Source organism: Photinus pyralis, unplaced genomic scaffold (assembly GCF_008802855.1).
Source record: "Photinus pyralis isolate 1611_PpyrPB1 unplaced genomic scaffold, Ppyr1.3 Ppyr1.4_LG6, whole genome shotgun sequence".
Lineage (NCBI taxonomy): Eukaryota > Metazoa > Arthropoda > Insecta > Coleoptera > Lampyridae > Photinus > Photinus pyralis.
Window position 1 is genome coordinate 44541815 of NW_022170663.1, and position 15480 is coordinate 44557294.

The window sequence follows — 15480 nt, forward strand, 5'->3', positions numbered from 1 at the left end:
TTACGTTTTTTATTTAAAAAAAACCGTAATTTTTGTAAATTTACACGAATAAAATACCTATTTGATACATTTCGAAAGGTACCTACTATCAACGTAAACGATTCACCGTCCTCAACTTCCATGATTCACATTCCTTGTAAATTACGTAAAAAACATAAATCACTGGTAATTTTACTGTAATATTACGGTTTTTATTAAAAAATGTTAAGTTACATAAATTACATAAAATACCATAAAAAGCATAACAAATTGGTAATTTTACGCGTAATATTACGAATTTAAAAAAAACGTGTAATTTCACATCACTAAATGTAACGAAGCACCGGTTTTCGGAATGATCCCCATTGAGCTACCGAATTGGGAAATATTAATCCGGCCAATTAAGTGAGTACATATAATTAACCGTAGTTAATTAATTGTGTTGCGGCAAACTTTGTCTGATTACATTGGGCCTGGTGTCATTAGATGCGCTGATTTCAAGATAAGTGCCCGATTATTAGGACATCGGGGAGGGATCCTGGTAATTAAACAAAGAAGCCTATCAACCGTGTTCACTGGCCGTCCGAAATTTCCGACGTTCCCTTTCAGTATTTTGGGAAAAGGTAACGCTTAATTTGTGGGGAATCTTCCTTTCCGTATTGGTTGGTAAATTTTGCATTTGAACGTACCAATCAATCTGGATAGTATAAAAGTTCGTTCTCCTTGTTTCGTTTTTCCGTAGTGAGAATGTACCGTTAATTAATTTGTGCTTTCGTTCCGATTAGAGAAATTGCTACTGTTCCGTGTACCGTAATTTTGTTTTAGATTTTTGCCATGTTTGTGCGCGGACTATCGAAGCTTGTCCGAATAATGGTTACCGGAATCCATGTAAAAATATCGCAATGAAAGGATTCAAGCTCTTATAATGTGAGTTCTTTCACCTAGTTCTTTCTTTTGCCGTTAGAGGCCCTTCTTCTCTTACTTTGTCTTGTTGCTAAAGTGCACGCTTTGTGCCTTTCTACACTTAATGTTATCCCTTCTTTAATTCAGTATTCCGTGTAGTATTTTTCTTTGTTCCTTTCGCGCAGTAAAGATTTATAGTGTTTTGGCCTTACCATAATTACCTTTGCGATGGTTTTCTCTTTCTCTCTTTGATGTCTTGGTGGCTCCATTGAATCGTTTTACGGATTAGTATTTTCATTTAACCAATACGTGGTGTTGTATTATTACGGAGTTTTAGGGAACGAACGGACAAGCGTGCGGACTCGAGTTCCACCAAGGGTACGGACCTGCTTCTGGCCAAGGTCGATGGTAACAGCGGTTTGGCGGATCGGTCTCGGAAGCCTTGAGTAAACTCAAACGGAGTAAACGGCAATTTTAGGAATTCTAAAGGGCAAGCGTTGGATGGATACGGGTAAATGCTAAAAAAAAATTGAAAACGTACAGCAATTTACCTAAGCGGGAATAGTAAATCGGATTCGGTAATGGTATATACGGGAAAGCAAATGCAGGAAAGTAACAAAAAGCTTACCTTGCAATTAAACGGGGCAATAAAAGTTACTGTGCTAGAAAAAGCAATATAGACACGGTACAGTAATGAAAAAGCAACAATTAAACGGTATAAATGCAAAATAAATATACAGAAAGCTCAAAATTGCGGCACTTATGAAACGTAGCTTGCGAAAGTCAAACAGGCAGAAAAGATCCTCCTTAAACAACTGATTTGCCTTTTATAAAATTCGGATAAAATCATCCAAAAATTATTCCTTTTTGTAATGAATTGTTCGGCCTCCTGACGTCCTAAAAGTCTGTAATTGATCTCAAAATTTAAAGGAGAGTAAACCTGCATGACTTTTTTGTTTTTGTGCTCGTTTTAAATTAAGATAGGAAACCAAAATCATATAAATAATTACTTTAAGAAGCTGAAATTCGCCGTCGTCTTCTAAGTGGCAAGAGCTTTCGGATGCAACAAAGACGATTGAAATATCTTGACGGGAACGGGTGCAAACGGCGGATTATATACAGATTTTGATTCCTGTAGCGGAGGCTGTACCACAACTATAGAAATTAAATCAAACACCTTTACCTTCTATCTTCAATGCCTAGTACCAACACAAATTGATCACCATAACTGGTGACTTTCCGAAACAAGAGTAGAATTTCGAGAAATCCGACTCGAGCATGACTTGTTAAAGGTGATGAAGGGAACTCTATCGACACAAGTACTCAGGCTTGTGGGATGCCCCAGGGACTGACCACCCCTGCCCACTTAATAGGGTTGGACTGTGAGGGGCTGTAAAAGTGGGTGGATGGTAGGGAAAAGAAAATAATTTGTGCTCATTATTTTCCTTTGGGATTTTCATGGTTCAGCTGAATCAGCACTTGAAAGCTCGTCGCATCTATGAAAATACTACTACTACTGGTGACTTCCAGGCGGAAAACGAGTACTTCGTTACATTAGAAAATTTCGAGTTTAAAACTTTCGTAAAAAGGTATGCCAACGGCTAGCTCAATGTGACGAATCTTTAGTGAAATTACTTTAAAAAGGAATGCACCTTTTCTCTATATTTACCATGGTGAATTTTAAACTCGTCGTACTTCCGACCACTTGACAACAAGTATCAACACAATTAAATTTGCGAAATATTTACATATATCCATATCCATATTTAAATGAATCAAGTGGGCACTTTGCTGTTTAAAAAGCATTGAACTATATACTCTGTAACTGGAACGGCATCGCCCGTAATAAACCGTTGTCAGGGGCCGTGGCGAATTTTTGTGAGAGAGAGATGGGTAGAGGTAGGTATCCCTTACCTTGTTCCACTCATGTGGGCTTATGGGATGGTTTATACTACGTCTTACATTTTGCTTATTTTTGTCTAAAATAAGTTATTAAGAGATTTGCAAGAATGGTCATGAATTATGTTGCATATACGTGCAATCATTTTTATAATAAAAATTCAAATATTCAATTTCATGGGTACGTTTTGATAACATTTTTCAACCTCGACGCGCGCATTTAATATTTTTGCGCATGACGGCATTTGCACCGCTCAGATTTCTTTACTAATGTACCTCACACTCATTTATACTGTCCTTATGAATGATAATTATTCTTTCCCACTGTTTAATACTAATTCAATGATTCCACTCGCTAGAGAGCATCATATGAAGAAAAGCGTTAAAGCCACCAAAACCTATAAAGCCGTTTTGACTTACTAATTTGAATATGCTTTATTATTTAATTTTTTACTCAACATTATTATTGATACTGCTCACTAATGGGGCGAAAAATACCTTTAAGGATTGATTTTTTTATTTATTACCGATTCCTTCGGTCTACAATGAACGTACATTAAGAGGCGTCAAAGTGTAAAGATAAAATATAAAAGCATAGGTACACATATCACACAGGTAGGTATATCACAAAAGTTAGACTAGAAAATATCACGGTTTGCATTTTCTACATCCATATCCATCCACATATGCTTTAATGGTGTAGAAGCAGTTACATTTGAAAAACTTTTTTATTTCCCTACGAAATATTCCGAAGGATTTGCAGGTCTTGAGTTTTTTTGGAGCCAAGTTATAAAGGTGAGTTCCGGAAAATATGGGAGACCTTTTGTAGAAGGTGTAATTCTGACCTCATATAACTCGGCGTACATTTCATCTGGGAAGAAAACTGGGTTATATAAGTAGCGCAATTAACCCTCTGGTCCAATTACCACTACGAGTAAATTGAATTTTTGCTCTTAAAGTAACCAAGATTCTTTAATCTCATTTTATTCTGAAAAAAAGTGCTTTTTTAGATTTACTTTTACCTCGACGCCAATTGTAATATATTAGGTACCTCCTTGCTAATACTCGTATATTATGTAAAGTGTACGTTACAAACGAACACAACCAATGTTTATAACTTTATTTTACGTTAATAAGTAAATGGAATGCGTCGAGCCACCATGAATGACATTAATTGACATTACACTTGTAACTTCAAGAATCAAGTATGAGTGTGTGAGTGAGAAATGGCGCAGTTTACCACATTAGTAAGTATATATTTTAAGATATTCCATTAACAAATCGATATTGGCTCTTATAAAAGCATCGGCAAGCATTTATCTTTATCTTTCTAAGGCCCCAACCTCCCAGTTTATATACTTATCTGTATTTTTAACCAAATACGTGTGATCGGTCCTGCATATGCAATACAAAACAACGTGCCAGACAAGGATGAGAATACCTACGTTATGCTGGTTGCCTAAAATCATTGCGGCACGCGAGTTTGGCGCTCGATGCCGTTCCAGTTACAGAGTATATAGTTCAATGTTAAAAAGTAACCTTATCGCCCCCCTGATCAAACCTTTTACAAACACAATATAATTTAAAAATTATAATCGTAAAATTATAATGTCAAAAAGTTTTGAACTCAGCTGAAAGATTCTCGTTATTTAATATTTTATTCAAATGAAAAGAAAATTTTTCTTTCTTCTAGCCGGGCCTCGATAAAATAATTAATTTTTGTTCTAAAATAACCGGATGTTGTATAGGCAACGCGTTACGTCAATCGGCGACTAATTCGACACCTAAATCAATCATAATTTGATTTCCAACAATCCGTGCATGCCATGTAAGAGTAACCTGTTGATTAACCAACACGTACTAACTACCATAGATAGTGCATAATCTATAAGTATTTAATTTATGCATTGCTAATGAGGAACAGTTTTGATTGCTCACGTTCTTTCTATTGTAGAATTTGCATTTTTTAGAAACTGCTCAAAAATGAAAACAATTGGATTACTTTTGCTATATTTCGCTGTATATGCAACAGCTGTCAAGGTAGGCGCGATAATTTTGCCTTACACGTTATTTCTCACCTTTTTCTATTGTAGGTGGTGCCGAAATACATACGAGTTGCTTGGTACCGATCGGCGCTACCCTTCGCCGATGAGTGCATATGTCGAACGGGGGTCCTGGCGAGATACGCCACGAACGTGTTTTTGAACGCCGACTATCCGAGCGATTCATGTCTGAAGTGCTACGTAAGATGTATTTACATCCGTTTGCATTACATGAATTCTTCTAATGGCACTTGGAACGCTGACGAAATTTCACGAACGATGAAGGGAATGACGCCCAAAATTACGGAAAACTGTATAAAACGAACACGCAATATAGTCGACGACTGCGAGAAAGCGTTCCAGTTGTTCCTATGTGCTGTGTACGCCTTGCAGAAGGTAGTGAAGGGTTAGTGGTCCGTTTATTGCAGTAGGGTGGTTTCATATAGCAATGTCGCACCAAAACTATTAAGCAACCAATAAAAACTAAACAAATGGAAATTCTTGATTACTCTCCTAAATAAACTTGTCCCTCAATGGCGCGCGTCCTTTGAAGATCAAAATGTGTTCATCAATCGTTGTAGATTCCTTTTGAAGCACCACCCTCCGCTCTTTTAGTATTGAGTAACAAAAGGCATGTTTCAATGGATGCTTCGGAATGAGAAAACCCCCATAAAGCGCGATCGCTATCGGAAGCTAAAGGAGAAACCTAAGGAATGACTAGCTATTGGGTATTGTTGTGTAAAGGACAGCATGCCCTGTACGCTTTTCAATTATTTTTGACGTTACAATTTGAGATTGTTGTCCGAATTTGAAATAGGATTTTGTAATCGCTGATGTTTTGTTTATTTCACTGCAAAATTAAAAGTTTATTCTTTTTTAAATGTTATCTCCGGTCGTTGCGATAAGAAATTAGTTAACGTTGCGAAAGCTATTTAAATTTCAAGATCAGCACTAATTGTTATGGTTGGAAGTTTAACACCAGTCTTTATTTTACTCGATCACGCTCACAAATCAGGACCAATAAATGTTTTAAATAGCAGACGAAGCTGGTATTTGAGCGTATTGTAGCAAGACAGTCAGTCTTGTTGAATTGTAAAGTTGAAGAAAGTTGGAGTCTTTCAAGAATTTTCTTTACACCGTTTTTTGTGTTTTGTTGAAAATTTACGTCAATGTCGAGATTTTCATAATATCGGATGCGGTACGTTCACCGGAAAAATTATAATTACTTCGTAAAACGCTTTGTAAGTGCCTGAGATTAATTGAGCTAGCTGGTCAGGGGTTCATGTGGGTGGTTTAGTGCCATTTCACAACAAATTGTAAAAATCCAAGAAAAACTAAATATTTCTGCGTGCCATCCATGGTGGAATACGCTTTTGCTCACTATATTATGTAAATGGATTGTTCTGTTTTATCTGTAGTTTAGTGACTTTTGAGTAATGTCTTATACAAATATAATTTATGTGTGTGGTTTTGAAGTATTATCTGTGGAGTGTACTTTTAGTATGGTATGTGTTGGCTAATCCTTGATTCGTCATTTCAAGTACTTGATCGTGTCGATTTTTGCATTTTGTTTGTGCAAGTCGTGTACATGCTGATATTATGTGGGTTTTTTTCCATTTGCGTGTCTGGGAATTTAACAAAAATTTAATAATTAACAAGCAAAAATAAAAATTAATCCATGCCTATGTTCAAGATTTGGTCGCTAAATTCGAAGAACGAGATCTGTTACCAATAAAAAAAGAAAGCAACCAAAACTGCTTAATGAAGCAGCTCAGGTTGAAGTTCTTAGTTCTCTCCAGTTTGCCATAAATCCCTCAATGTCAACATTTAGTTTTTTTGTTAATTATTAAATTTTTGTTAAATTGTCTTAATAAATATTGACTTTATTGGTACCGCTGGAAAGCATTTTTCAGTAGCTTTCCAACGATGTGTCACAAGTATGGGTTTGCCATTTAGGATTTTTGAAGAGGGGGGGGGGGGGCTGTCACTCATAACGTCATTCTGGTTCCCGCTCGATACCCCCGAAACGGTTTTGCGCGATTTTCAATATATTCTTTAGTTTGGAAAATATGGCCGACTGCAAATACGGAAAGGGAACATCAATCTCCAGCCAGCCGTCGTACTCGGGTTATAATGTCCAAAACTAAAATTCCTTTAATTAATTACTCGATCTCCTATGCTAAAAATCTGGGGCAAACCTTAAAATTCAAGACAATTAGGCGCGCTTCATTTGACACCAGACGAGGTGTGCTGCAAAACAATCAATTAGCCACGGTTAATTATACTCAAGACACCGTACACACCGTACATTGATGGAAGTTACCCGCGTTAATGAACCCCCGGTACTTCGACGAACTGAAACGGGAGTTAAATTGTAGTTCCGGATCTATGAATTTCTTTTCTAGGAGTAAGAAATAGAAGGTAAAGGTAATGTTTCAATTTGTAGATCAGTTTTAACCACTGATAAGGAAAACAATAACAAGTCTCCCATATAACAATTTATTAACCCTTGGCCTAAGTCAATAGATAGATACAATTGGTACAAATGAATTTTTGGATTAAAATATTTTGGAACGTAGACAATATACGTATAGTAAATATTGTTCTTATGGAATTTCTGTGTCAGTGCCTCGGATGTGGCGAGTTACTCGGGACATTCAATTGTCGTCTATCCTGAGTTTAATTGTATTTCGTCTTTGGAGACGAGAGAAAGTGCCAAAACCATCATACGACGTATTGGAAATTGCGAACTTAGTAAAATTTGCATTTTCATTGTATCCATTTTTAGGCCTTGTTGGAGTCGTTCCTTATTTAGCCCACTCCACTAGCACTATATACCTACCAACGGTTTAGGAAAAATGAAAAAATTCAATACTAGGCTAGGGGAATTGCAGAGAGAAACATTTTTGTAAAGGGAAGCTATTAAGAAATAACGTGTATGAAATTTCCACAATTCTCATATATTATGCAAGGTGGTTCAAGAAACGTAGTATAGCTACGGGTTAGGATTCTGGTTGCCGAATCACTTGAGTAGTTGTACGTGATGCTGACACTGCACGTTTCGGTACATTTGGTATGCAGCGGAGTTGTCACGCTCATTGACAAGCGGTGGGCTATCAGTATTCTTAAGTGAAGGGTAATTAATTGAACAAACATTCACTGTGTGGTAATTTGAGAGGTTTTTTAAAATCTAATCTGCTCACTCTCGCCGTAATAGAGTAATTTGCTGCTGTGATAATAGTGTACAATGATACTCTTGCATAAAACCGACGATAACAACTAATACTGAAGCTACAGTCTTGTGTTTTATTAAGTGTAAGAGGCTTTGTTTCTAGCGCGTGACGTGCAATCATGAAGTTCTCGCTAATAGTAGGGCTAAGTCTTCTTACCTGTTCAGCGGCATTGCACATGGTATTAAAGGTACGTTTCGAACTGCCTCATCAATACCTTTTACCTACAGGTAGTGCCAATATACCTTCGAGAGGCATGGTACGCGATGATCTCTCCGTACATAAGCGAATGCGTTTGCGAAACGCGTGTCGATCCGAGCTTTGTCCGAAGAACTTTTTTGGAAACGGAGTTTCCCGACGATTCCTGTCTAAAATGTTTCATGAAGTGCGTTGGCTTTTTATTAAACGTAATGAATGCAGCTACCGGTGAATGGAATGAAAAAGAACTGGTACGACAGGTCGCAGGGGTAACCCCCGAAATTGCAAGCACTTGCAATAATCAAACTGCGGGCCTAGTGGACGTGTGCGAAAAAACGTTCAATTTCTACCAATGCTTGGTTTATAGCGTCATGGTCGAGGAATACTACGACCATAAGAACTAACCTGATCATATTCAAATATATCACAAATTTGATGTAGTCAATAAAGGATTTAAATTAAGAATTAGTCTCACTACTGTCCACCAAAAGCAACTATTTGGGGTAGGAATCTATAAGAAGTAGAGGTCAAAGATTTTTGTTCGAATATGGACTGTATTCAAATTAAATTAAGTAACTCATTTCTAAAAATTTATTAGTTAACGTAGGTATTTCATAGTCAAGGCAAATTAGACTTTTAACAAAAGAATATTGTGAATGGCGCTTTGTCAAGTGGATATGTTAAAATGGTCTATTATAACAAATACAAAAAAAATAAATACGTGAGCAGGGGAGTGGGACTAAGTTTTCGGGGAGGGTGTAAAGGGGGTGAAAATCGTATGACGGCAGTATTCAACGGAAAATTGGTAGATCGTGGAAACTCAACAACTTTCTTTTCAGTTACTTCCTCAAATTAACCGAAAAAATCGCGGAAAACCGTGTTTTTTGTTTTTTATTGTTCATTTGCGCAAAAATGAGGTTCTTTTATTTCCAAAATATTCGTTTTTTTTTTAAAAAAACTTTTCTTCGAATGAAAATTGCCCTTCAGAGATTTATCGTAGGGAATTCTATGTGGTGTCATTTTCTTCGTTTTTATCTATACTTTTTGAAGAAATAAAAAAAATATAGAGCCTTCGAGGGGTAGTTGACTTCGGGCGCCCACAAGTTACCTTTCGCTGCGAATTTTATCACGCGGTTTAAAGTTTCGTAATATTCGAATGGCGGTCTCTCTTTCTCGTGTCGCCAATATAGGAGCTCCAGCTATGAGAAGTGCTCCACAAATTTAATAGGTACTATCTTCTGGAGGGATTTTAACGAAATTCGCTAAGCTGGTGCATTTATGACTGGGGGCGTCAGAAGTGGGTACCGACAAAGGAATGTGGTAACCTCCGACAAGATCTTACTGATGGTGGAGTCAAAACTGTCAAATAGAATACTGATCTGCCACACAAACATTTGTTTACGAATTATTTTATTCACAATATTTACAAAATGGAATATCACTATAATCTTGCCTTTTGCGTCATTTGGAGAACTGAATCTTCATCATTCTCAAACTGTTCCTGTTTCTCAATCGGCTCTTCGTCATCACTGAATTCCTCAGGTAATTGATTTTCAACATCCCAAGAAAGACCAGGCTACTCCATTTCACAAGAAGTGTCTTCAGATTTATTTTTACCAAGGATACACCTGTATAATTTTAAATTTCCCACTCCTAATATTTAGTTTCACATCAATTGAGAGGTGGCGCTAAAAAGCTTCCCAATGACCCGTCTGCTCATCAAATATCTTAGCAATTTCTTCAGCAAACTTTTTCCCAGCCAATTCATTTTCCTCAGCAATTTTCGTAGTAATCTCGAGGTATTCATGAAAAACCAGAAAGTTTGTTTATTGTTTAAAGTTTAAAGCACGTTTTCTATTGAGCTGTTCCATCTTTATCAAAACTCACGAAAAATTCAATTCCAAATTATAGAACAAATTAGCACAAATTGCAACTCGTTTTCCGACGAACTCCTCATAAATCGCCTCAAACAACTAACTAACGATTTTGACTCGTCCTCTCTGCTCTCTCGTCCTTGGCTGCTTCTCCTATTTATTTTATGTGTGCAAGTTTCAATAAAATATCAAACATGTGCGACATCCACTTCTCAACCTCGTTATTAACTCTTAGGCACGAATGAAGTACTTGATTTTTAATTTCTTAAGTTATATACTTAAAATTTTCTTTCTAATAATTTTTCTATAAATTCTAATAATCTTTTTTTAATTTTTTTTATATATAATGCGCCTTACTTTTAGCTTTATTAGTAGATTGACCTGTAATTGGATGTAATTATATCGGTCGGTCAATAAACATTATTATTATTACTAGGAAATCTTGTGATTTTGTGCTCACCAATTTTTAATAGTTTTCTTAAAATTTTCCAGTCAATCCGACTCGATTCAGACCAAATGTTCGATTATGAACTGTATTAAAATTAAATCAAATGATGGGTATACAGGGTGGTGACTTGCGTAACGCATCATAGGGATTTCAATGTAAAATTCATAACATGCGATTATTGGTTCCCTAAATTATTTTAGAGCAAAAATGTATTAAGGTTTTTTGTAGAAAAAAATTTTTTACGTCAATCAACGGTGTTAGTTTTTGCATAATAAAGACGGGAAATTGGAAAAATAAAACCTCCATATTTCCAATAATCTGTGATGCCATGGAATTTTATAATACAAAAACTACCTACGCCAATATCCGTCATGCCATGGAATGTCCACTATAAAACAAATCAAATTCTATCAAAAAGTATTATATTTAGAACAGCGAATTCAACATAAAGAAAGACCAAATTACTAAAAACGGTTTCCTAATATAACAATTTACAATAATTGTTCGAATAAGTCACCATTAACTGCAAGACAGTAACCAAGTCGATCATAAAATCCATTTCGAACTGCTGCTAATTGATAACTGGATATCTTTTTGTTTTAGAAAATTCCATGGCATCGCAGATTGTTGAAAAAGATGGGGGTTGTATTTTTCCAATTTTCCGTCTTTATTCTGCAGAAAATTGAAAACTAATACGGTTGATTGGCGTAAAAAAATGTTGTCTACAAAAAACTTTAATACATTTTTGCTCTAAAATAATTTGGGGAGCCAATAATCGCATGTTATGAATTTTACATTGAAATCCCTATGGTGCGTTACGCAAATCACCACCCTGTATAGCGTTATACCAAAGAGTAGGTTGGTTATACGGACCCCGAGCTACGATCCACATCCACATCCGAGAGGGAAGGGCACCTCTCGTATCTTCCCTCGGCCGCCTTTTCTGTATCGAACGTTTTTTCCGTATCAACCGCCGATTAGGCTCGACCTCATTCCACATCCGAAGAGGAAGGACACTTCTCGCCACTTCTGTGGACCGCCTTTTTTGTATCGAACACTTTTTTCCTATGAACCGCCGATTAACCTCGACAGCCTTGCACATCCGAGAGGGGAAGGGGCATTCTTGCATCATCCATGGACTTTTTCGCACCGAGCTCTCGTTCTGTTGAGTTAATGAAACGATTTAAAATGTAGTTATGTCATGCGTTGAATTTATAAATATTTTAATTATGAAGCATGGATAAAATGCTGCTCTTCTGTAAATAATTTACACATGAATTATGTAAAACATGTAAATAACTGCTACTGTGATATAATTACACACACATGCATGGTATTCCATCAACATTGTCTAATATTTTAAACGAAATATCTGCAAAACATCGTCGAAAAATGTTAACATAACCTCTTAAGAGCTTGAAGTAAAGCACTCCCATAACATAAAAATAATCCTGATATGAAGTAACATAACTTCACATTTGACGAAATGAACTGAACTTCTTATTAAGATTGTAGAAAATTTCGGGCTTCTTCCGCAAATGTTGTTGTTGAAAACGCTCAATTAAGGTAAGTTCAAATTTCAAAATGTTTCAACCATATATTAAATTTCAATTACTATATGAACAAATTTTTATGCTTTAAAGTGCTTTTCCAAACAATTTTTCTTACCCTTTTTGAAGTGTTGAGCTGTACAAAAGGTTTTAGCAGTTTGACGCGAGCCATGCAACTATTTATTAACAAAAGGTCACAATGTAGCATAGTATTTTTTGGGCTTATCCTACAATTCAATTTTATTGCACACTATAACAGAAAAGACTAAACCATAAGCGTGTAGGAAATTAAGACCATTTCCCTAATGATGTGTCACTTGACCCAACGTTCAATTTAAAATTATTAAAGGGACCTCAACCCTGCTTACCACCAGGTGTGTAGATTTTTGAAGTAAAAGATGTTTTCCTTGCGAGTTATTGAGTCCGTTTCGTTTCTTGTGCCACCCCGTATAGAAGATTGTATTACTATCACTACCGAAAGTCCAAATGAGTGAATATTCTCACGAGGCTATCCTAAGAGCGTGATTTTATGTTAGTTTTTTGCTACCTTGATATCTCTGCGAAGGAAATTTTAAGGCAATTTCACAGTTTTAGAACCCTATGATATGATACGAGCAGAAAGTAAGTGTGATAATGAACGTCCCTCAGCGATTTTAATTCAACTTAAACCACATTTCGATATGAACATCTTGTTACAATGAGAGCAACCGCACTGGAAACATTTTTAGGTTGCATTACCTACACCTCCACCAGATTTCTACGAGTTGCAAACACGCTGATTATTCACTTCTTTTAGGCGGTATCGGAGAACATCCGCATCCGTATTAAAGTATTTTTCATTAAAGGATAGTTACGGCAAAATTCCTTTGGGCGATCCTTTTATATTGCTCGGAGCTCATGTAGATTCCGTTCGGCGATGGATCTAACTGAATGACGGAATAATGTTACTGCATGCTCAATCAAATAACCCCGTTCTTCTGGAACACAAACAGTGACGAATTGCGTATTTAGTTTGGTAATTTGTCTTACGGATTGTTAGAAAGAAGAAATTGCGATTGATACGTTTTAATTATTATAAGAAACTCTTTGTGGTGTAGTGTGCATTACTACTTAAGTAATTATAGTTGATGTTTGTAGATAGATCGTTACTATACTTGGGTACATTTGCAGTGAAAGCACGACTAAATATACTACTTGTATATATAACCAACTCCATCCAGATAAGGTGTACTGAGTCTATTGGCATATCAGTAATCTATTACTGGAACGGTAACACCGTAAACAATGCACATAAATATGTCAATAGATCTCTGACACCAATCTGATCCTCCTGCTGTCTGATTGATGCAATTACTTGCAAGCTTGTACGTGACACCTGCCATTTGTCGATTAATCTCCTTCGCGCTCCATTCGCCCGTGGCCATGTCGAGGAAATTCATACGACCCGCTGTACATCCCATGTAGCACTTCAAACGAGAGTTGTCGGGAAATTCGGTTTTCAAAATTATGCTTCGAGCAAATCTTAGGTCGACGCGCGTTTCACAAATGCAGGGGTTTTCGTGTGGTTCTACTATACCATACCATGCTACTCGAAGGTTCTCTGGAACTATCTGAACGGTTATTGGTTATAATCAGTCTGTTTGAAATATCATGGTGTATACATACATAATTTAATGCTATGCACGTGGTAATCAAACAGAGAAAAGTAGATAATACCTTTGCTGTTGCACCCATTGTGGCGTACTGAATGCAGGGAAAACACACAATCATCATAATGTGGTTTAGTGTATGGATGCGTTGGTTATCAAGTTTTTTCAGTAACACGTTCAATCGTTTTAAACGTTGCCAGATCAGGAGAATTGGTTCTAAATGGCGCGCACAATCTAGAAATAGCAAGGTGTGAGGAAAAGTTTTAACTTTCTCCCAACGGACGAAAGGTATAAAAATCAGAATTTCCGACACCCTGTTTTGGGGAGTAACTATTTACAATGCAATAGTCGTTCTACTCAAGACCATCTTGTGTTTTCAACGAGTCCCACTGAGCCCAATATGCTTTTATAGTGGGGCTAAACTTTGCCGCTTCTTTCCAGAAGGGTCTCTTGTCTGCAATTTTTCATTGCACTTTGTGTTGCAGATCGAGATCCCTGTCCTGAACGTGCCGAAATGCTTCGGGAACCCAATCGTCATCAATTGCCCCAATGTGCTCGGCTTCTTGTTGAGCACAATACCCGCAGTTGTTGGGACATGGTCTGTACTTTTCTTTCCATGGGTCGTGTGCCATTGCGTGTGACCTGAAGACCAAGAAACGGACTAATTGCTTTCCGAAACAACATTTGCTGGCGTTGATAATCTCTGTAGTGAACCAAGCGTTGGAACGGTTGCCTGAGGCGTGTTCGGCTTGTTCTGCGTCTTTCGAAGTCACTAGGATGTCATCGATGTACGCCTAACAAAAAAGTCGCGTAGCATGTTGTCCATGAAACATTGGAAGGTTTGTGCTGTGTTGCGTAATCTTAAACGTCATGATCGGAAACTCGAAGAGACCGAAGGGCGTGGGAATAGCTGTTTTCGGGATGTTCTTGTGAAAAGTCTTGCGAAACTGGGTATCGACCAGATACAGTTCTGGCGTTCTTTGTCCAGTAGTCTCTGCACGGTCTCCACTCGTTGGATTTCTTCGACACCAGGTGACGTGGCGATGCACAAGGTAGAGCTATTCCCAATTCTGGAACTCTTTTCTCACTTCCGTTAATTTCTCTGAACGCTTTCTGACAATCAATTATCTCTTTTTATCGTTCGTGTGAATATTTTGAGATAGCCCGGAGCTTGAACTGTATAAACTTAAACTTAAACGCGGAAATTCTTTCTAAAACACAAACAAGATCAACGGGAAAGCCCAGGCACGAGTTTGCACCAAAATCGAGGCCACTTAAGCTCTACGTCCCCTGGAAATACCCTTCACCAAAGCTTTCTCCACGGGAGAAATCCCAGAACACGACCTGCGTCACCACACAAGTTGACTCCTAAGTTACGTCAACCAGCCAACACACTTACGTTAAATAAACCGTTTTAAAGCGTTTTGAAAGGATAAATTCGGTATTGGTAGTATGGTATACGTTTTTTTGTAGACCAATGTTATTTCCCACGTTTAAAAAACGATTTTTGTTCCTATATGTAAGCCATAAAGTTCACGTTCTACGTTGATAATATGTATATAAATAAACGTTCTTTTAGCAATAATTGGATAAACGTATATAATACCACTTTGATTTACCATGCTGGAATATTGGCATATTTACTTCCTCCAAAATACGAATAAAAATTAGGCATATTCCACGTATCAAAATTGCGTATTATTTATGT

The 15480-nt window shown here is 37.0% G+C and overlaps 2 protein-coding genes and 2 long non-coding RNA genes across 5 annotated transcripts; 3 read left to right on the top strand and 1 right to left on the bottom strand.

Moving 5' to 3' along the window:
* Window positions 1-316: 316 nt before the first annotated feature.
* LOC116174721 lies at window positions 317-2206 on the top strand. Its single transcript, XR_004146153.1, has 3 exons — window positions 317-384; window positions 805-906; window positions 1220-2206. It is a non-coding gene; the product is annotated as an uncharacterized LOC116174721 (long non-coding RNA).
* Window positions 2207-4676: 2470 nt separating this feature from the next.
* On the top strand, window positions 4677-5315 carry LOC116172975. Its single transcript, XM_031490257.1, has 2 exons — window positions 4677-4821; window positions 4875-5315. Exons 1-2 carry the CDS (start codon window positions 4765-4767, stop codon window positions 5232-5234), a joined length of 417 nt encoding a protein of 138 aa, XP_031346117.1. The 5' UTR covers window positions 4677-4764; the 3' UTR covers window positions 5235-5315.
* A 2744-nt stretch (window positions 5316-8059) lies between these two features.
* LOC116173101 lies at window positions 8060-8713 on the top strand. Its single transcript, XM_031490386.1, has 2 exons — window positions 8060-8234; window positions 8284-8713. The coding sequence occupies exons 1-2, from the start codon at window positions 8175-8177 to the stop codon at window positions 8653-8655; spliced, it is 432 nt and encodes a 143-aa protein (XP_031346246.1). The 5' UTR covers window positions 8060-8174; the 3' UTR covers window positions 8656-8713.
* Window positions 8714-11355: 2642 nt separating this feature from the next.
* On the bottom strand, window positions 11356-13918 carry LOC116174826. 2 transcript variants are annotated; one of them, XR_004146174.1, is made up of 4 exons: window positions 13789-13918; window positions 13153-13733; window positions 12492-13097; window positions 11356-11735 (listed from the first exon to the last, which is right to left on the bottom strand). It is a non-coding gene; the product is annotated as an uncharacterized LOC116174826 (long non-coding RNA). The 2 variants fall into 2 exon arrangements; XR_004146173.1 differs by having other exon boundaries at window positions 12492-13100.
* Window positions 13919-15480: the final 1562 nt, after the last annotated feature.

Coding starts and splice junctions, on each gene's coding strand:
- LOC116172975 (XM_031490257.1), top strand. CDS start 4,765: ATGAAAACAATTGGATTACTTTTGCTATATTTCGCTGTATATGCAACA. Junction 4,822..4,874: donor TATATGCAACAGCTGTCAAG/GTAGGCGCGATA, acceptor TTTCTATTGTAG/GTGGTGCCGAAATACATACG.
- LOC116173101 (XM_031490386.1), top strand. CDS start 8,175: ATGAAGTTCTCGCTAATAGTAGGGCTAAGTCTTCTTACCTGTTCAGCG. Junction 8,235..8,283: donor GTTCAGCGGCATTGCACATG/GTATTAAAGGTA, acceptor TTTTACCTACAG/GTAGTGCCAATATACCTTCG.